The 22,657-nt window shown below is 39.9% G+C and overlaps 1 protein-coding gene across 1 annotated transcript in view; it reads right to left on the minus strand.

Moving 5' to 3' along the window:
- Positions 1-22,657, minus strand: part of pdzrn3a (PDZ domain containing RING finger 3a) — a 51,192-nt gene that overhangs the window by 22,890 nt on the left and 5,645 nt on the right. The window contains exon 3 of the mRNA XM_079802541.1: positions 20,810-20,917. Coding sequence (XP_079658667.1) covers positions 20,810-20,917 — 108 coding nt within the window. The remainder of the gene's footprint in view (positions 1-20,809; positions 20,918-22,657) is intronic.

Below are 22,657 nucleotides of genomic sequence, written 5' to 3' on the forward strand. Positions count from 1 at the left end.
TATTTATCCAAAGAAAACAGATTTATAACAGCTTTCAAGATGCACTCAGAACGTGGGTTACCATTCATTGACGACGGTAATGATGCTCACAGAAATAAATTATATTTTAAAGTATATTAAAAAAGAAAACAAATTATTTTAAATTGTAATAATATTTCACAATATTATTCATCAGATCATCTCGATCATCAGTGAATATAACCACGAACCGTACACACACACACACACGCGCATGCGCCCGTCGGCTGGCCGGTGATAGCCCGTCTGAAAAACACATAGCCCCAGGGCTTTGCGAGCTGGCGTTACAAGTCCAAGTCTGATCACAAATGAACCAATAACACCTTCTCCAGCCTGTGACAGCGTGCTAAGGTATGTAATCAATAGATATCAAACGATTTGTAACAATGCAATACTAACACATATAAAAACATGTTTTACTCACATAAGTGTGTTGCACCGTTCCTGTCGGATCCAATATAGAAGGCACAGCATTGTGTTTTAATCTCAATATGTCTGCAAATCCAGTCTCGACCTCTATCTTGTTTACAATCGATTCCACATCGTTTAAACGATGATATCGTAAAACTTTTGATATATATATATATATATGGGTGGGATATATTAGGCAGCAAGTGAACATTTTGTCCTCAAAGTTGATGTGTTAGAAGCAGGAAAAATGGGCAAGCGTAAGGATTTGAGCGAGTTTGACAAGCGCCAAATTGTGATGGCTAGACGACTGGGTCAGAGCATCTCCAAAACTGCAGCTCTTGTGGGGTGTTCCCGGTTTGCAGTGGTCAGTATCTGTCAAAAGTGCTCCAAGGAAGGAACAGTGGTGAACCAGCGACAAGGGGCATGGACGGCCAAGGCTCATTGATGCACGTTGGGAGTGAAGGCTGGCCTGTGTAGTCCAATCAAACAGACAAGCTACTGTAGCTCAAATTGCTCAAGAAGTAATTAAAAGAAAGGTGTCAGAATACACAGTGCATTTGTTGCGTATGGGGCTGCATAGCCGCAGACCAGTCAGGGTGCCCATGCTGACCCCTGTCCACCAACGAATGCGCCAACAGTGGCATGTGAACATCAGAACTGGACCATGGAGCAATGGAAGAAGGTAGCCTGGTCTAATGAGGATGGCCGGGTGCATGTGTGTCTCTTACCTGGGGAACACATGGCACCAGGATGCACTATGGGAAGAAGGCAAGCCGGCGAAGGCAGTGTAAAGCTTTGGGCAATGTTCTGCTGGGAAACCTTGGGATACCTGTCATAGAAACGGTATTCCCTGGTGGCTGTGGCTTCTTTCAGAAGGATAATGTGCCCTGCCTTAAAGCCAAAATGGTTCAGGAATGGTTTGAGGAGCACAACGAGTTTGAGGTGTTGACTTGGCCTCCAAATTCCCCAGATCTCAATCCAATCGAGCATCTGTGGGATGTGCTGAACAAACAAGTCCGATATGGAGGCCCCACCTCGCAACTTACAGGACTTACAGGATCTGCTGCTAACATCTTGGTGCCAGATATGACAGCACACCTTCAGGGGTCTAGTGGAGTCCATGCCTCGATGGGTCAGGGCTGTTTTGGCAGTAAAAGGGGGACCAACACAATATTAGGACATAATGTTATGCCTGATCATTGTATATACTATACATACAATTTGTTCGATAGTTCTAGGTTAGTTCATTGTTCTATAGTTCCATCAATATCATCTAATATATATTGTCCAACATAATTTCTGGAAAATCATATGTTGTATGATAACATGTTTGTAGGTAATCCATGCTAAGTGAAATTCAATTAAAATAATGGATTTTTGAAGCACAAGTATTCTGATTGCTAGCTCAGTTCAAAATCACAAAGTGATTCTCTGTTCATTTCAGAATGGCGCTGAACCCTCATTCCATACTGTTTGTGCAATCAGTGACACCTTACTGACACACTTTAATTGTTGTATCCTTGGCATCATTATTAGTAAAGCAAAGACTAAATTACTTAAAATAGGATTATATGATTAAAGCAATGCCTTAATATAACTATTTGAGTAGTCCAACCAAAAGCAAGGAAGGCATGTGACATTTGAACTCATGCACACACACACACACACACACACACACACACACACACACACACACACACACACACACACACACACACACACACACACACACACACACACACACACACACACACACACACACACACACACACACACACACACACACACACACACACACACACACACACACACACACACACACTAATGCAAATTAATGGCTGGCTGCCCAATACACTACAGTATGAAACTTTTTATTCAAACTCTCTCTGAGAGGCACAAGCAGTCAAATCTGTGGAGCACAAGAGCTTCTCTGTGCCAGACTTTTCAAAGTGAGCGTGCCAAGCCTACAGTTTTGGCCCTATAAACGCATGTCTAAAATAATCATCATTCCACCAAGTTTTTTAGTATCTAGGTATAAAATTTTGTAGTGCTTATATGTTTAACATTATGTGAATCATCCAAATGTATTTTATACACATACAGAACAATATTCTAGGGCAATGTTTTTCAAGGTTTTGGGTTAAGACAGTTTAATAATATGCTGTTATTTCTGTTTGTATACACTTTGTTCACAAAAGTAGCCAATGTGCTTTGATTTTCTTGACAGTTTATTTTTTAAAATATCTTTCATATCTTCTGCCAACTATACTGCTATTATTGTTACGAATGTAAAAAAAACATTCAAATGACTGTTGTGTTCCAGTTTAACACAGTTGTATTGCAATAACAAGGAATTATGGTATTTTTGGCAGAAATTATGGTTACCATGGTAAATTCCTGAAGGCAACATATTTTGACATAATTTCAGTTGACTTCAGTTTTAGTTCAATTACTGTTTAATCAGTTTCTAACATAGACTTGTATCTTCATATCCATGATGTGTGAGCATATTTGTGAACGTGCAAATGTTATATTTTAATTAAAATGTAATTTTGTTTGTGTCTGTGAAAGAATAACGTATTTTTTAGGAAATAATTGCCCTTGCCTTAGACATACAGAGCAAAGCATTTAACCTATAGAGGAAATATAGCATATTACATGGTTTTGTAACACAAAAGGCCCAAGAAAGGTTAAGAACCCCTAAATTAGAGAATTCACTCTGGCGTTAAATGTGACTCCTAAAACTTTGCGTGTACATGTGGCCAGTGACACATAATATTTACATCAGATTATCTCTTACACATGACAGCACAAAACAACACATGCATAATTTGATGATGAATTACCAGAGGAATGTTAATCGATCTGCTTGAAAGACATACATTGGATCGCGTGAATGCCGACTGTTGGTAAAACTAATCTCCCTGGTTTTGTTTATGGTTGTTTTGGGATTACCATATCACATTAATCATCTTGTGTCAATTCGGATCTTCATTCCATCTGAATGTTTTATGGCGTAGGTAAACAGTCAATGCACATCTGGTCTTAAAGGGCTAATTCACCCAAAAATGAAAAGTAGCCCATGATTTACTCGCCCTCAAGTCATCCTAGGTGTATGTAACATTCTTCTTTCAGACGAATAAAATAATAACTAATTAAAATAATAAAATAAATACAAATACAATTTCCTGGCTCTTCAAAGCTTTTATAATGGCAGTGAATGGTTATGTTGTTTTTAAAGTCCATAAAAGTGCATATATCCGTCATATAACTGCTCCACACGGCTCCGAGGGGTTAATAAAGGCCTTCTGAAGCGAAGTGGCGCGTTTGTGTAAGAAAAATATCCATATTTAAAACTTTATAGACTAAAATAACAAGCTTCCAGCGGTCAGCGGTGCGCGAGTCGACTGAGACAGAAGAGTCTAAAATAGGGCAAAGCTACCGCATGTCCCAGCCATGAAAATCATGAAAATGCGTATCTATAGCATAAATTGTATTTATTGTGCGATTTATACGGCAAAATGAGTTTTCACGTGTAAAATGTAAATACAGAGGTCCAGACCTCATATCTGGCTACGGCCATCGTGTAGGCAGCCTAGTTTACCTCAACACTTCAGTTTACATGGTCGGAGCTATTCAGTCTTGTTCAGCTAGTTTCTCCACAGAGCCTTTACTGTACACAATATGTTGCGCTTGTATCAAATTCAAGTGGATAAAGCGACTGCCTGGTGCTCGTAAATCGTTATCACTTCAATAGAGCGGCAAAATCACAAAAAAAATTGTTCGTCAGCGCTGTGCGTGAGACGGACGAGGGTGATCTGCTAATGACGTTTATAGGCAACCCGTAGTGGGAACGCCCACAAGCGACATAAATCTCTGGCGCTGGCGACATGCAGCGACATCATCGCTGCTCTCGTGCTTCGAGTCTGTTGGATGTGCTCGCGGTTTAATCAGGTAACGCCATTTCTTCACCTGGCTTTTGATGCTTGTTCCCAGTCCCATGCATTTGCACCACTCGAGTAAATAACAGCGCTTAATATGTGGGGGCGTGGTGGGGTTTGGCGAGCGGCGCTCCAGGAAAAGTTTAGGTTCTCCCGATCGACTGTCAATCATTTCCTCGGCCAATCATGGGCCCCCTCTGTGCTCGGGTCCTGGGGATTCAGCCCCAGCTAGCCCTTATGTTAATCCAGCCCTGTACATATATACATCCGAGTCCTGATCGGGAGGTAACGTCCGATTCCGATCGAGTCTCAAACCACGTGATCGGGCCCGATTTCCGATCACATGATCGGATCGGGACATCCCTACTAGAAATGGTTGTGCGTGAAAATCTCAGTAACTGAGCAGATTGTGAAATACTCAGACCGGCCCGTCTGGCACCAACAACCATGCCACGTTCAAAATTGCTTAAAATCACCTTTCTTTCCCATTCTGACATTCAGTTTGGAGTTCAGGAGATTGTCTTGACCAGGACCACACCCCTAAATACATTGAAGCAACTGCCATGTGATTGGTTGATTAGATAATTGTATTAATGAGAAATTGAACAGGTGTTCCTAATAATCCTTTAGGTGAATGTATATTTTCAAATGTAATTTATGCCTGTGTTGGCAAAGCTGAATTTTCAGTGTCACATGATCTTTAGGTGAGTGTATATGTCTCGGTTTCATGCAATGGAGGGGGCACGGAGAGTTGACATCATCGCTGGCTGGCATCTGGTTGCCTCACTTCGAGATCTATCATTGTCGGCATTTTTGCACTTTGTAAACCCCTAGATTTTGTAATAAATTCCATTTATTATATTAATTCAGTGTTGTGGTTGTCCCATCTTTGTTGCGGTCACGAGCGGGCCGTAACAAATTGGGGGCTCGTTCATTCCTTTTGCTATTAGAGAGAAATGATATGTTGAATAGATATTTTTTCTCTTTATTTTTTGTACTTCACGTAATAAGAGTTTTTTTCCCCCGTTTGTTTTGTGCGGTAGCATTTGGTAACATTTGTTTGTTTGACTGATAAAGGCAGTTGAGATTGGTTGTCGTCGTACATGTAAGAAGGTTGTTTATAATAACTTTTGTGTGTGGTATATGTACGTTGTTTGGTAGTCTCCGTTAAATTTGTGTGAGATTATAGCGAGGTTAAATTGATTGTCTTCTCATATTGGTGACTTTTTCCTTGTTAGGCTGAAGCAACGCTTGCGTTGACTCTTTATTATTTTAGTTTGTTGTTTTTGTGCTGACGCTGGGCTGAGGGCACTGCCGCTGTATCAGTCTCTCTCTGGTTTATCCGAGAGAGGTCTGTACTGACGGTATTAGTGCTTAAAGTCACTTAGCTCTTGGTGGAAGCACGAAGCTTAGAGTTGAGGTAGTGTTGTGTGTAGGTAGTGGGGGAAGTCACTAAATGTGAGAAGTTTGAAAAGAGTTGATATTGGAATTGTTGTTCTAGAGGTTGATAATTGTGCTTTTTAAGATGACTACATTGTTAGATGAGTTTGAGCATCCGACTGAGGAGAGCTTTAATAAGCTTTCTAAAAAACAGTTATTGGAAGTAGCAGAAAAGTATAAAATCGGCCTTACTACTAAGGAAAAGAGTTTAAAGGAGGGAGTGGGATTTGTTGTTAAAGCTGCTCTTATTGATTTGGGTATTCTTGTGGTATCTGATTCAGTTGTTACTGGAGATCAAGGAGAGAAGGATGTTCCTGTTCGTACATCTCTCTCTCTGTCGTTTGAAGAGCAGAAGGAATTGTTGCTCTTGGAAATGGAGAAGAGTCGAATAAGTCAAGAAGTTGAGTTGCGTAGGTTGGATATTGAATCTCAAAGGTTTTCTCTGATTAGAGAAGGCAAGTTGGTATGCCACTCTGAGAATTTGCAGGCCCCAATAGTTAGTCCAGCTCCAAAAGCTTTTGATGTTTCTCGTTCCCTTAACCTCATGCCAAAATTTGATGAGGACGATTTAGACACTTTCTTTACTCTGTTTGAGCGGCTGGCAGACCTTATGGGATGGGAAGATTGTGAGAAAACGCTACTTTTACAGTGCGTGTTTTGTGGTAAAGCTCAAAAAGCCTACTCGACTCTTAGTGTTCGCGACAGTCAAGTTTATAGTAGGGTAAAAGACGTGGTGCTGAAGGCATATGAGTTAGTTCCGGAAGCTTACAGACAACGGTTTCGGACTTTACGAAAAGGTACGCAGCAGTCTTTTACAGAGTTTGCAAGAGAGTTAAGGATTCAGTTTGATCGTTGGTGCTCTGTTTCACAGGCAGATGATTTTGATTCTCTCAATGAATTGTTACTGTTGGAACAGTTTAAAAACATCTTACCGGAAAATGTGGCTGTTTATGTGGCTGTCTGAGCGTAATGCTCACAATGCAGAGGCCGCTGCGGTCCTTGCTGATGAATATGTGTTGAAAATCATTGGCGTCGTTTAAATGGCTCTGTGGAAAGTGCTCCTATGGAGACTCATTCTTTTTTGCCTGTTAATGTGAAACTTGAGAAAAAGCAGAGAAGTTCGGTTGATAACAGTGATCAGTGTGCTTATTGTCTGAATAAAGGACACTGGAAAAAAGATTGCCCAGCTCTTAAAGCAAAAATGAACCGTTCTAAATCTGAACCAAAATCTGTTCTTGTTGTGTCTTCAGTTATCGAAGTGGTTGATGTTCCTGATGTTGATTTAGCCTGTGTTCGGGAAAGTTTGGTGTCGAGTAATGAAGAAAAGTTGAACTATGCTCCTTTCATTACCGATGGCTATGTGTCTCTGGTCGGAAGTGATGAAAAAGTTCCCATTAGAATTCTTAGAGACACTGGAGCTTCTGAGACTTTTATTTTAGAGCCTGTTTTGTCTTTTTCTGAGAGTTCCAGTACTGGAAATGAGGTGTTAATAAAGGGAATTGGGTTACAAGTTCTGCCTGTTCCATTACACACCACTGTACTTGAGTCGGACTTAGTCACTGGTCAGGTTACTGTAGGCGTGAGACCTTCTCTGCCAGTGGAGGGAATTTCTGTTATTCTTGGTAATAATTTGGCTGGAGGGCGTGTCTGGAGGGATGTGCCACCTCCTCCTATTGTAACAGATTCTCCTTCCTTACCAGCACAAGCTGATGTTGATCAACAGTTTTCTGAAGTGTTTGTGACTTGTGTTGTTACTCGGGCAATGAGTAAAAATGTGTCTGAAATTCAGAGTCTTGAGTTTAAGTCTGATTGTGAAAAAACGAGAACGATTCCTGGTCTTTCGTATCTGTTTCCTTCTGTTTCTCAGCAGGATTTGGTGGTGGCGCAACAGGAGGATTCCACCTTGAAGGAAATGTTTTCCACCACGTTGTCCGCAGAAGAGGTAGCGAGTGCAGCAAGTGGCTGTTTCATTGAGGACGAGATCCTGTTAAGGAAATGGCTATCTGGTAGTGAAGTACCCTTGGGTGAGGCCTGTATTCAGGTGGTTGTACCAATGTCTCTTCAAGATACTGTTTTACGTACTGCACATGGCGACGTTGCGGGTCATTTTGGAGTTAACAAAACTTATAATCATCTGTTGCGTTACTTTTATTGGCCTCGTATAAAAAGAGATGTGAGGAAGTATATTAAAACTTGTGAAACCTGTCAGCTTACAGGAAAGCTGAACCAGGGTCTAAAACCAGCACTGCTGTATCCAATACCAGCAATTGAACCACCATTTCAGCATCTGATTGTAGACTGTGTGGGTCCATTACCCCCTTCTAAATCAGGTAATGCTTATCTGCTTACAGTAATGTGCCAGAGTACTAGATACCCCGCTGCCTATCCTCTTCGTTCAATCACTACTCGTTCAATTGTTAAAGCATTGACACAATTTATTTCTGTGTTTGGGATTCCTAGGGTTGTTCAAAGCGACCAGGGATCCAATTTTACTTTTCATATGTTTCAGGAAGTTTTGCGGCAGCTTGGTGTGAAGTGCAACCATTCTAGTGCTTACCATCCACAGAGCCAGGGAGCTCTGGAACACTTCCATCAGACATTGAAGTCCTTGCTTCGGGCCTACTGCGTGGAATTAAAGCGTGACTGGGAGGATGGTTTGTCCTGGTTGTTGTTGGCAGCTCGGGAGGTGGTTCAGGATAGTCTAGGCTTTAGACCAAATGAGTTGGTCTTTGGTCATAAAGTGCGTGGACCTTTGGCTGTTCTTCATGATGGACTAAAACAGGGGCCTGATCTACCTCAGAGCTTGTTACAATATGTTGACGGCTTTAGACAAGGTTTACTCTTAGCTGGTCAAATGGCTAAAGACAACTTGTTAAACAAACAAAAGAAGATGAAGCGTTTGTTTGATCGACGCACAGAGACTCGTGTGTTTTGTCCAGGTGATCAGGTGTTGGCCCTGTTGCCTCTTTCTGCTTCTCCTTTCTGTGCCAAGTTTTCAGGTCAATATACGGTGGTACGTCAGGTTTGTGACCAGAATTACTTGATCTCGACACCTGAGCGGAAAAGACACACACAGTTGTGCCATGTTAACTTGTTAAAACCCTTTTATTCTCGTTTGTTGGTGTTAGAGAAGGCTCCTGTAGCGGTGGCTGTAGCTTCGTCTGTGGAAGTTGTTGAGGATGTTAAAGTACCTGAGGATTGCATGCTGCAGCCCCAGCTTAAAAACTCTGAAACGCTTAATAACTTGGAGGGTTTTGTACAGCATTTGTCCCTGCACCAGAGAGCTGAATTGTTGTCTTTGATTTCTGAGTTTCCTACATTGTTTTCAGATTCACCTTCACACACTCATTTGATAGAGCACGATATAGATGTTGGTGATGCGAAACCAATACGCCGGCGTTTTTATCGTTTCAAGCTGGGCATCACCTTGCTTACTGGTGGGGAAGTCAGATGGATTGTACCGTTTCTGTATTCGTTACCGTTACCGTACCGTTATCTCGTGCCCCGTGTGAAAATCTTTGCGGCCAATCGAGTTGTTTTGTTTCTTTTTTCTGTCTTCTCTCATTGTGACCGTGGCTTTTCCTAGGCGCCGAGAGTTGCTGGTTCAAGTTGCAGAGGGGGTTCAGATTAAGAAGGACCATACTGGGTTTGCTGTGGTTTATAATGATTTTGGGTTAAGTAGTTATGTTTTTGTTTTTCGTAACCTTATGGAATTAATTAATAATCTTTTTCTCACGTTTGTTTTAGAGGTCCTTTGTAGGAATCCCCTCTCTTAAGAGGGGAGGTGTTATGGGTATGGGTGTGTTTCTCTTTTCTTGGTATTTGTTGGTTTTGTTTTTCTTGTTTTGTAGGTGGCCGCAGAGATGCAGGACACCTGACTCCAATTAGGAGGCGGAGATATATGTCGCGGTTTCTTGCAATGGAGGGGGCACGGAGAGTTGATATCATCTCCGGCTGACCTCTGGTTGCCTCGCTTCGAGATCTATCGTTGTCGGCATTTTTGCACTTTGTAAACCCCTAGATTTTGTAATAAATTCCATTTATTATATTAATTCAATGTTGTGGTTGTCCCATCTTTGTTGCGGTCACGAGCGGGCCGTAACACAGTTGACTGTGGAATATTTAGTAGTGAGGAAATTTCACGAAAGGACTTATTGCTCAGGTGGCAACCTATCACGGTACCACGCTTGAATTCACTGAGCTCCTGAGAGCGACCCATTCTTTTACAAATGTTTGTAGAAGCGTCTGCATGCCTAGTGCTTGATTTTTTACACCTGTGGCCATGGAAATGATTGGAACACCTGAATTCAATGATTTAGAGGGGTGTCCCAATACTTTTGGCAATATAGTGTATATATGAATGAATTTCAATATGAGTAAAATGGACTTAAATGAATGATAGCAGTATGATACACTCTAAAAAAAAAAATTTCTATATGGCACTAAAAGTGGTTCTTCGTCGTAATCATAGAGGAACCACTTTTGGTGCTACATAGCACCATATCTTAACATGTTCTGTATATGGTAGTGGTGCTATATAGCACCTTAGTCAGTGGTGCTATATAGGACCTTAGCAAAAGAACCGGTGAAGAACCGCTGAAGAACCACTGAAGCACCAAAATTGGTGCTATACAGCACTTAAAAAGGTTCCCCTATGATTACCAGCCAAGAACCAATTTTAGTGCCATATAGAACCATATAGAGTGTACTGACTAAATACAATTGTTTTGTCAAAATAAAAAGAATGAACTATGTGTCAAAAGTCGAAAACCCCTCATGCAAAATATTTGCAACTGCAATTATGTAACATAATAGTCTATACAAAAGCACAGCTTTCATTCCTAAGGCCCAACACAGTTTGCATTAACTTCATTCACTGAGCTTCCATTCAACACAGTGACCATTGTCAGAGCCCTGTTTCCTCACTCCTCTAATCTTTCCGTGATCCTTTCTGATGTTTTTCCCTGTATCTTTAATCTAATTCACCACGTGTTGTGATTATTCTAAGCAGCAGTTGGAAATCTGAAGTCGAGGAAGGTGGTGTCAGGGTTTAACTCGCATAAACACGGCACACCGAGATCAAAGACTTCTGTCTCATTAACACGGTTTCTCAAATGAGATAGACCTTAAAATAAAGCACCCAGGTCATACATGAACATTAGGCAATCACATAACAAGGACATATCCTAGTCTCAAAGACAGTGTCCTTTTGGTACCACAGGCTTTCTCTGATGGATCATGAGTTTTCTGAAAATATACAGGCACAGGAGAGATTTTCTTGAGAACCTCTTTCACATTTTAAGGTCTGTCAGGTTCAAAGACAAGCCTGAGAATTATTATTTTCCTAAGAGAAATTTTTAAAAAAAAATCAAGTTCTAGAGAGAATTTCCGTCCAAACATATTTCCTATTTCTCCAGATCGCCTCCTTCTAACTTAGTTTCCTGTAGGATGCAACAGACCCCCTAACGTGAAATGCGAGTTCAAAGCACCTTTTATAAACATCGAAGGCTAAAATATCATTGCTATCCTGCTGAGACTGACCTCCCAAGCTGGTGGTCTTAACCTCTGAATTGGCTCACCGCAATAGTTTTCACCACACATTGGTGTGCTTAATGAAAGTATGAGTGGAGGAATGCTTTCGTAACCCCACAACCTGAGGGAGGAATATAACATGCTTTCAGCTGTCCTGCCCGTAAATATTAACATTCCAATAGTTTGTTTATCCAGATTTACAGGATGTCACAAACATGCTTACAGTATGTGAATCACCTGGGTATGTCTTTAAGCAGATGCAGGAAAGCCTTAAGGTAATCCATCCACAGGCACATCTAAATGTCACTGCAGCATGCAGATTTTCCTGCTATACCACTCATCTAAAAACTAAGACCCAAACAGTAAACCAAGAATCAAAATCAAAAATCAAGATTTTTGAATATACATGCATTTTTATACTTTGCAAACATAAACATTTGGTTTTCTGCGACAGCAACATTTTCTGTGACAGTTTGAGTTTTTTCTTAAATTGTCAGCTAGGTAAAATTATCTGAGCACTGAGATTTTGTCAAGAAGAATGAGTTGAAAATCACAACAAAAAAAAAACAGTAATGTTTTGCATAATTTTCAGTCAAGTGTTTAAGAATTTATGGCTAAAAAAAAAAAAAAAAAGACAATTTATATGTGCGAAACATTTTATATACACCAATCAGGCATAACATTATGACCAGGTGAAGTAAATACCTAAGCATTGTTGCAGACCAATCTACACCCTTTCATGGAAACGGTATTCCCTGGTGGCTGTGGCCTCTTTCAGAAGGATAATGTGCCCTGCCACAAAGCAAAAATGGTTCATGAATGGTTTGAGGAGCACAACAACGAGTTTGTGGTGTTGACCTGGCCTCCAAATGCCCCAGATCTCAATCCAATCGAGCATCTGTGGGATGTGAACAACTGAACAAACAAGTCCGATCCATGGAGGCCCCACCTCGCAACTTACAGGACTTAAAGGTTCTGCTGCTAATATCTTGGTGCCAGATACCACAGCACACCTTCAGGGGTCTAGTGGAGTCCGTGCCTCGACGGGTCAGGGCTGTTTTGGCAGCAAAATGGGGACCAACACAATATTACTAATATTACAATATTAGTCATAATGTTATGCCCAGGGCTGGACTGGTAATCTGGCATACCGGGCATTTTCCCGGTGGGCCAGCGCACTTTGGGGCCGATACAAGGTTATTTATTTATTTAATTTTTTGCCACGGACTGGCCCATCATGCAGGGACAGCGGCCCATTGGTTTGTCTTCTGAATTGACAGGCCAAAGCGAGAGAGACCTTCCCTCCTCCATAGACTGTGTCCATATTAGGCGATGTTTAAAAATTTGGGCGCATGAAACTGCAAAAGGCGAATATCCGCGCAACAGCGCTGCCGCCGACGAACGTGCGCTGCGTTTCTGCTGCTCTATGAAGTGATGAACCGGCACTTTGACTCCGAATGTTGTTTTATACAATCGTGTGATATGGGAACATTAAAGGTTCTGTGGTGAATCAGCTGAAAACAGCCGCGACCATGTAAATACATCACGAGGTAAATTGGAAAACAGCAATAGAGATCGCTAAGACATGTGACCAAATGGGCGGCAACGTCATCAGAATGCAAAGAATTATGGGTACGTTTGGCCCGTTTACATGGCCTGGCATAGCAGGCTAGTGTTCTGGCATGAAAATAATTAAACATTAGAGAGAAAAACAGAATATAATCCAACAAAATGCAGCGGGCTAAAGAAAACATTGTCGGACCATATTGCCTAAAACTAAATCCTAATGCAAAGACGAGATCTGATGAGAAAAAGGGAATCAAATGACTGGATCCTTACGAGCTGAGCGACTGGTCAAGGGACGTCAAACTGTTGCCCAACTTCCAGCACCCATATATATACAAATACATGATATTAAGTGTTGTTAGTGCGTACACACACACACACGCAAAGTTTTCAGAATTCAAGTCGCTTCAGTCTTTTTTACAGATGGATGGGTCTAGGACCTGGAGATTGTAAAAGTGGGGCAGAAAACTGTCGTCCGTTCAAAGTTATGCTACTGTTTTAAGCACCACACTCCTCGCTCTCTCTCATCTATCTGCATGCTGTCCGAATTGAACAAACCTGTGTGTGTGTGTGTGTGTGTGTGTGTGTGTGTGTGTGTGTGTGTGTGTGTGTGTGTGTGTGTGTGTGAGTGAGGGCGGCTACACACTGCAAGGGTGGCGTGTCCGTTTTTATTTCGGCTCCCATGTTAACAGGTTAGAGCGTGCACACTGCCTGCGTGAGACGCGGAAAACGCGTGCATGCTGGAAATAGAACAGACGCCTATCTTTCACGCGACACGCACGCGTGTTGGAAGCGTTTAACATGAAGTATAGGCCTTCCACTTCGTCACCTAGCAGCAGCATCGCCGCGTCAGACACGCTTCTGGTGTGCAGATACAGAAAACGCCACGCTTGCACACGCTTGCAGTGTGTAGCCGGCCTGAGAGAGGGGGGAGCGGGCGCAATCGAACAGTGGACACTAAAAATATACTCCGTCATTTTGTTCATACAGGACATCATTCAAACTGCAAAGTGTTAACTTATATTTGTATATCCCGTTCTTAAGCTTTATGCCACTTCTATCGTGAGATCGCCTATTGCAGTTTATAACACAGCAGGTAGACGGCATCTTGAACACTGCTTTCTTCCCTCCATGCAAAGAAGTCTGGCGACCGGCGCCCGTTGTGCCGCGGATTCCCAAAATGCTTTGCGTTTACCACTGGGAATACGTCATGATGACGACACATTAGCAATCTCTATACACACCACTACAAACTTGTCACTCTAGCATAGTGTTTCTCAACGGGGGGCGTTCAGAGCACAACGGGGGGCGTTGGAAGCAAGATTCTTGAAAGGGGGGCGTTCAGGTGTTCCTGGGGGGCGTTCACAAGTTTATACCAAAGATCCTATGCAAAGATCCAGGCAAGACAAAATTAAACATGTATGCTAATTACTTGCAAAATAATGCCTACCACATTATAAAATCTGCCTGTTTAATGCGACGTAAACTATATCGTTTATTTTACAATGACTAAAGCGCTCAATCCGGTGGTGGCTAGAATCCAGCGCTTACTGGAATCACGCAGCGGAGGAATGGGAAGTTGACAAGCCATTAAAAAAGTATTGACTTAAGAACCACAATAAATCATGTTCATATTCACTCCGGTGATGAATTTTATTTGTATAAAGGTAAAACTTTTACATTTTTAGGCATTAATCAATGCAATGCCTAATGCCAAAATGTTTTCTTAAAAGCCCTATTCGCACGGGATTTATTGCCTGGTGACCTCTAGCCATTTGTAATAATTGCGGAGGTTGTTTGTGATCTTAATCCAGTGCGAATCGGCCATGTCTGTAATTTATAAAATTACCCCGCGAATGACCTACCATATTCCGCCGAACACACCCTTTGATAATATTAGTCCTATGCGAATCGCCATCTCTGTGATTTGGCCAGGATTTGGAGGGTCGTATATAACTTTTGCAAGGTTTTTGTTTCCTGTGAGCATTTGTATCCACATTTTGCGAAGAATGAAGGCTGCATTCATAACGCACACCGTTATAAATCCCTGTGCGGCTGTGCACATTATACTTTCACTTTAGAATTAGAGCCAATTTGGGAGCGAATTGCTTGAAAGGTGTGTTCAATATTATTATTAATGAAAAACACAAAAACAGAACAATACAATGACAAGCTCGCTTAAATGGGAGCATTTACATTTAGCTTTAATCTTCTGCATTCATATAGTCAGTTCCTCACTCTTGTGATAAATGAAATCTCCTGCTGCTGGTCTGTGCTCAGTTCAGTTTTTAATTGTAACTTCTGTTCTCTAACTGAACTATTTTTATTACTAGGTTATACAAAATCAAAACGACGGTGGAAAAGTGATGTAACCGGTGTAACACCGACTATCGCAACCAGAGGCGAACCAACATTGATTGGGGGCCCCAGGCAAAATTAATCAATGAGGCCCTATTTAAAAAATTTTCTAATACAGCCTATCTTCGTTATCTAATTTTACAACATACAAAAAGTAGTCAAAACACATAAAACCAATATATATATATATATATATATATATATATATATATATATATATATATATATATATATATATATATATATATATATATATAAAAAAACTAAATAAAGTTACCTGAAACAGCGGCCCATTTTACCTGAAACAGCGGCCCATTTTACCTGAAATAGTGTCCCATTTTACCTGAAACAGCGGCCCATTTTACCTGAAACAGCGGCCCATTTTACCTGAAACAGCGGCCCATTTTACCTGAAACAGCGGCCCATTTTACCTGAAATAGTGTCCCATTTTACCTGAAACAGCGGCCCATTTTACCTGAAACAGCGGCCCATTTTACCTGAAACAGCGGCCCATTTTACCTGAAACAGCGGCCCATTTTACCTGAAATAGTGTCCCATTTTACCTGAAACAGCGGCCCATTTTACCTGAAACAGCGGCCCATTTTACCTGAAATAGTGGCCCATTTTACCTGAAACAGCGGCCCATTTTACCTGAAACAGCGGCCCATTTTACCTGAAATAGTGGCCCATTTTACCTGAAATAGTGGCCCATTTTACCTGAAACAGCGGCCCATTTTACCTGAAATAGTGTCCCATTTTACCTGAAACAGCGGCCCATTTTACCTGAAATAGTGTCCCATTTTACCTGAAACAGCGGCCCATTTTACCTGAAATAGTGTCCCATTTTACCTGAAACAGCGGCCCATTTTACCTGAAACAGCGGCCCATTTTACCTGAAATAGTGTCCCATTTTACCTGAAACAGCGGCCCATTTTACCTGAAACAGCGGCCCATTTTACCTGAAACAGCGGCCCATTTTACCTGAAACAGCGGCCCATTTTACCTGAAACAGCGGCCCATTTTACCTGAAACAGCGGCCCATTTTACCTGAAACTGCTTATGCAAAAAAAGTTGGCACAGCTGATGTTTTAAAGCAGCACTAGGTAACTTTTCAACCTTCATAATATATTTTCAAAACTCTTGTGATGATACATCGACTTACAATAGGTTGAATGACACGTCTGCCATAGCCTGACGGGGTCTGTATCGTTTTTAATCGTACTTTTAAACTTCGGGTTTCGGGTAGTAACCCGAGAACAAAAAGAACTACAAAATTAGACTGCTTTACGGCATGTACGTCACTTCCACCACCATCCCCACTTCCTTAAATTCGGACGTGCGTGAAAAAATCGCTCGCAAATCATTTGTTTGCCGAATGTTATAGTCATGGCCGAAGCAGCACAGAAAAATAAGAAAGCAAAGGTTTTGTCTGAGGAAAGCAAAAAGAGAAAACGAGAAAGTGATCGGATTAAAGGCAGGACGAGGATCAACATTGGGCCAGCGTTTGCTCATTGACGTGAGCTGGAGGAGGAGGGGCTACATTCTTGCAAGAAAATACGTAATAAATACAAAATCATATTTTAGGATACCTAACATGTCTGTGATATTGGTTTATTTGTCTTTCCTCAAGCTTTAATGCAAATCGATTTTTCGAATTTGCAGATTCATCTATGGTAGCTTGATATTATAATATTGACGATATATGGTTATTACCTACCACTCAAACATTGAATTGAAGTATCATATAGATTCTGTAAAACGGGAACCAATAGACTAGGCTACTATAATGACGCTGGCTTGTAAACGTGAGCATCGCGATCATTTGGCGTTTGAAAAAAATAAAACCCATGAAATTGTATTCATATGACATGCTGAAACATATGCCACTGTACCTGGGATGAAGACATTTCACACGCGACGCAAGCAGAACACCTGCATGTGAACTCCTGCAGAGTTCAGGGCTATCATAGTTGTCATGTCAACAAATGCACGTGCGATGCATCCCCTGATGTAGAGTGACCGTTTACGACAGTAGTAGAGGACAATACTGTTTCACAACTGTAGGGGGAGCCCGAGAGCAAAAGTTACCTAGTGCGGCTTTAAGAACTGTAGGGCTTAAATAATTATATATTTTTTACATAATTTCAACACAACATTATCAAAAACAGTGATTAATAATCATAAAAACACATGGAAAAGGCATATATGGTATTGTATTATTGTCCCAAGCGATTTACCAAAAAGTGGCCCAATTTAGCTGATATTGCGTTAAGGGACCTGGATAATGGATAGGGGGCGCTGGCCCAAAAAAGGTTGAGAACCACTGCTCTAGCACAACCAAATTCAATAGTTTATTATTTATTTATTTTCGAAACCATATACCTATGATTATGAGGAGCATGATTTTACCTGTGACTACCATGCCCATACAGTTAAATGAAACTGACCTACAGTTAAACTTAGTTAAAATGTCATTACACTCAAAAAAAAAAAAAGGTTCTATATGGCACCAAAAATGGTTCTTGGCTCATAATCAGAGGGGAACCTTTTTTAGTGCTATATAGCACCAATTTTGGTTCTTCAGTTGTTCTTCAGCGGTTCTTCAGAGGTTCTTTGACTAAGGTGCTATATAGAACCTCTGAAGAACCGCTGAAGAACCACATGAAGCACCAAAATTGGTGCTATATAGCACTAAAAAAGGTTCCCCTATCATTACGAGCCAAGAACCATTTTTGGTGCCATAAAGAACCTTTTTTTTTTTTTTTTTAGAGTGTAGTGTAATTAAATTATAATTCAACAAAACAGCTTTAAAGCCTGGATCCCATGCATTAAAGGGATAGTTCACCCAAAAATGAAAAAGATGTCATCATTTACTCACCCTCAAGTTGTTCCAAACCTGTATGAGTTTCTTTGTTCTGCTGAACACAAAAGAAGATATTTTGAAGAATGTTTGTAACCAAGCAGATAGAGCAACTATTGACTACCATAGTAGGAAAAAAAATACTATGGTAGTCAATGGTTGCTCTCTCTGCTTTGTTACAAACATTCTTCAAAATATCTTCTTTTGTGTTCAGCAGAACAAAGAAACTCATACAGGTTTGGAACAACTTGAGGGTGAGTAAATGATGACACAATTTTCATTTTTGGGTGAACTATCCCTTTAATGACAAAGCTTTTTTCTCTGTAAATGTTTTATGAACTTTTTAATAGATCTAATGAAATTTAACAAAATGTTATTTCAATGAGAACCTCATGAAAGATAGATATCATATCAGTGTGTTACATAAATTCCAACATTTTTTATTGTTTTTAAAGGGGTAGTTCACCCAAAACATGTGAACGTTTACTCACCCTAATGTCATTCCAAACCTCAATGAATTTCTGTCTGTGTAACATAAAAGAAAATCATTTGAGTCTTTTTTTGTCCATACAATAGGCTATTCAATGGTATAGCCTATGGTTTGGTTGACAACATTCTTCAAAATATCTTCTTTTATGTTTCACGGATGAGAGAAAGTCATACAGGTTTGGAACAACTTGAGAGTGAGTAAATGATTTTAAAAGCAGTAAATTCACTTTAATGTATCCTAGATCAAAATCAGTGGTTTACTGTCAAGTGCATTTCTGTGTGACAAAAGTGCAATATTACGTTTGTTATCTGCATTTGCAGTAAATTCGATAATATCCATCATTAGTTGTCCCTGTCCTAGATTTATTTATTTACTCCAATTTAAGGCCCTAACCCCAGTTAAAACATTCAAGAGGAACTCATGGGCCGGATGGGCTGGATTTGCCAGGGCCGAATTTTAGCCCCAGTCCAGCCCTGGTTATGCCTGAATGGTATATATATATACCAATCAGGCATAACCAGGGCTGGACTGGGGCTAAAATAGATATATATATACCAATCAGGCATAACCAGGGCTGGACTGGGGCTAAAATAGATATATATATACCAATCAGGCATAACCAGGGCTGGACTGGGGCTAAAATAGATATATATATACCAATCAGGCATAACCAGGGCTGGACTGGGGCTAAAATAGATATATATATACCAATCAGGCATAACCAGGGCTGGACTGGGGCTAAAATATATATATATATATATATATATATATATATATATATATATATATATATATATATATATATATATATATATATATATATATATATATATATACAGAGATATATATATATATATATATATAGAGATATATATATAGATAGATAGATAGATAGATAGATAGATAGACAGACAGACAGACAGACAGACAGACAGACAGACAGACAGACAGACATATATATATATTAAATGCAGTATTAAATATAAATAAAATTATACATTTAAAATATTAAAATAACATAAAACATTTGTGTAAAATTATCATATAAAATAATAAATTATAAATCTAATTAGAATTTTTGTATGTTAGGGAATATGACAATGCTGACAACAGTATACACAGTGCCGAGTGAGGTAGTCTAATATTCATTATGTTCATGTAAAAGCACCATAAAAGAACCCTAAAAGCAGTCCATTTAACTTTGTGAGCTGTATATTCCAAGTATTCAATGCACCGTACAATAGCTTTGTATGAACTAAATTCAAGTCAAAATCCAATCTCGTGAAGACTTCTATGCTGTATTGCAGGTTATTTTTTAAATTTTATTATCATAATTGATCATTTCGCTTTTGTATTTTTTGAGAAACACAGCATACAGATTTGAAACGACAAATCAGAACCAACTGTACCATCTCAGTTTATAAAGCGGAGCTCTGAGACCACAAAAGCTCCATGGCTGACTTCCTCTTTGAAACGAGCAGTTGTATCATGCATTCTTTGGGGAACAACTCTAGTGTGTGATGCACAGATTTCAAAAGGCTCAGCCGGCATTGTTATGTTCATCACGTCAGACAGACAGCAAAGAGCCCACATGAGACAAAGCGAGTCAAGAAAGAAATCATCATGCTCTGCTCTGCTCATATAAGAGGCCACTCGATAAAAACCGGGGCTTTTCTTAGACATTCAATGACAAGATGTTGTTGTTTTTGCTCCTTTGTTGATATTTACAAGCTACTAAATCTTGATGTTGTGTTGCCATTGTTACATGCCCTTATAGGCAATGTTCTCTTTTGTTAGATGAAACATTTTGTTCCTGTTAAATATGAATAACTGAAACAGTACTGCTGGATGAACAGACTAACACCCTTTTTAAAGGAATCTGCCCAGTGTGAAATCAACCTACAGTGGCGCCAACATTGTTAGTCTGACTAGATCTGACAAATCTAACAGACAGACTGTGAAAACATTGGCACCAGTCGAGGAGCTCAGACTAGCGGTATGATGTCTATCTCTTTTGGCTTTCATCTGTCTAGTGGTTGTCTTAGTGACCCTTTTGAGTTTGATTGCATCCAGCATGTTGGCCTTCATCCTGTCTAAGAAAAAACTTCACAAACTGTGCAAATGTCCTGAGCTTTCTGAAATTTAAAAAGTACATTTTGCACCCATAAAAACTCATCCCCATCACTGACAAACCTCAATGATCCTGTCATGAACATGCAGTCCGGCCTTGTCAGCTGCTCCGTTTTCCACTATCTTGGATATGTAGATCCCATCACTGAAATCTTCATGCTCCTCCAGTTCCTTAGATAGAAGCAAATGAAAATTAGACAAGCTAAAGGTGTACTTCATCGCTGGAAAAATGGCTTTCAATAAAACGTAGCTCCCTATAGTAAAAAGGTGAAAACATTTTTGAAATCTGTGCTACATGACTAGAGAAAACAGAAAAAAGCTGTAGTCTTCCCTTTTGCCAAATAGCTAGAAAACAACACCAATAATGCACTGGGCATGTTGCTGTCAAAGGCCACCCCCACTAGGGGGTGCTATAATATTGATATAAGTCAATGTCGCCGCAATAACAGACCAGCGTGCACCTATAAATTATTAATTCAAGAACGTTGTGCAAGTTTACTGCAATAATGGAGCTGCGAACTTTTGAAAATCCAGCATTTAATTGATCATGGTAGGAGCTCATTGTCACAAGGGCGTTCTTCTTCAACAAGGGGGTTTGGCATCACAGCATTTTTTCAGCAGTTTCCAGGCGGACAGCTAAAGAACGCACACGTCTCGAGGATATCCTGTAGAATTCAACCAATCAGATGACAACTTTAAAATGCCATATGCATCAGCCGTTCAGCCAACGGTCCATAGGCGTGACGTCTGAGGCTGAGACTAAATACTGCCTTGCTTTAGTAGGGAATAATTCTTAGCAAACTCTTATTGTTCCTGCGTTCAAGAATTGAAAAATTAAAAGTTTAGTGGGAGTAAGTTATTTTCAGTTTCAGTGAAGGATCCAGCGCATTGAAAGAATCGTCAATACGGAGAGAACGGCACAATGGAAAATCGGAAAAACCTCTGTGTTTGTAGTCAACATTTCAAACTGGATGACCACAAACAGTGTTTTAGGCCAAACGAAGGGGAAAAACTGAAAGAAACTGGCGTTCTGTCAGTTCCGCCCAAAGCAAAACGCCATCATGTACAGGTAAGAAAGATGTTGAATATAATGCTGTTAAAAGAGTAGACATAGAACGATACAATTTTCAGTGATAAACCTACCCTTACAATAACTGTTCTGTTAATAACGCTCTGACGATCTGACTGATACAAACTACTGATCCGATACAACGACTGAATCGATTTGTATCCGAGGATACAAAAATGCAGAAGTACAATCTGGAGTTTTTTCAAAAGAGCTGGAGCAGTCAAAAGTAAACATTGTTCATTTACATATACTACCGACACCGTATCAATACAAAGCGGGTTGAGTAACAATCTGCAAAGTTACACTAAGTATTTTTTTTCAATAGCTTCAATTCAATTTGCATGTCAATTCAAGAAATCAGTGTATTGTAGATATTCTTTCCTTTACGATAGTGGTTCTCAATCAGTGGCAGGGACCCACTAGGGGGGCTCAAAAAATTGCCATAGAATAACTTAAAAGTATTTCAATTTAAAAATGATAAATATATTTAATAAAACCTAGTTCTTGACTAAACTATTAATGGTAAAAAAAAAAAAAACTGTCAATAACTTTTAAATAAATAACTAACAATAAAAAATAAAAAAAAGCTTTTTTTAACTTCTTGAAACTCCTGGAATCACAAAATGAATTGTGGTTCATTCATTTAATATATTAATACTCAGTTTCTGTTAATAAAGAAGTTCGAAAACAAGCCGATTTGACATTATTACATAACTACAGCAGAAATAACAGAATTATAGGGGGAGGATTCAAATATTGGCCTTCGAAGCGAAGCAAAGCAAAACAAAACATTTGTTTAATTGGACCTTGAATTTTTTTAATAATTTAACTAAATGTAACAG

The sequence above is a fragment of the Gobio gobio genome (assembly GCF_949357685.1).
Source record: "Gobio gobio genome assembly, chromosome: 21".
Lineage (NCBI taxonomy): Eukaryota > Metazoa > Chordata > Actinopteri > Cypriniformes > Gobionidae > Gobio > Gobio gobio.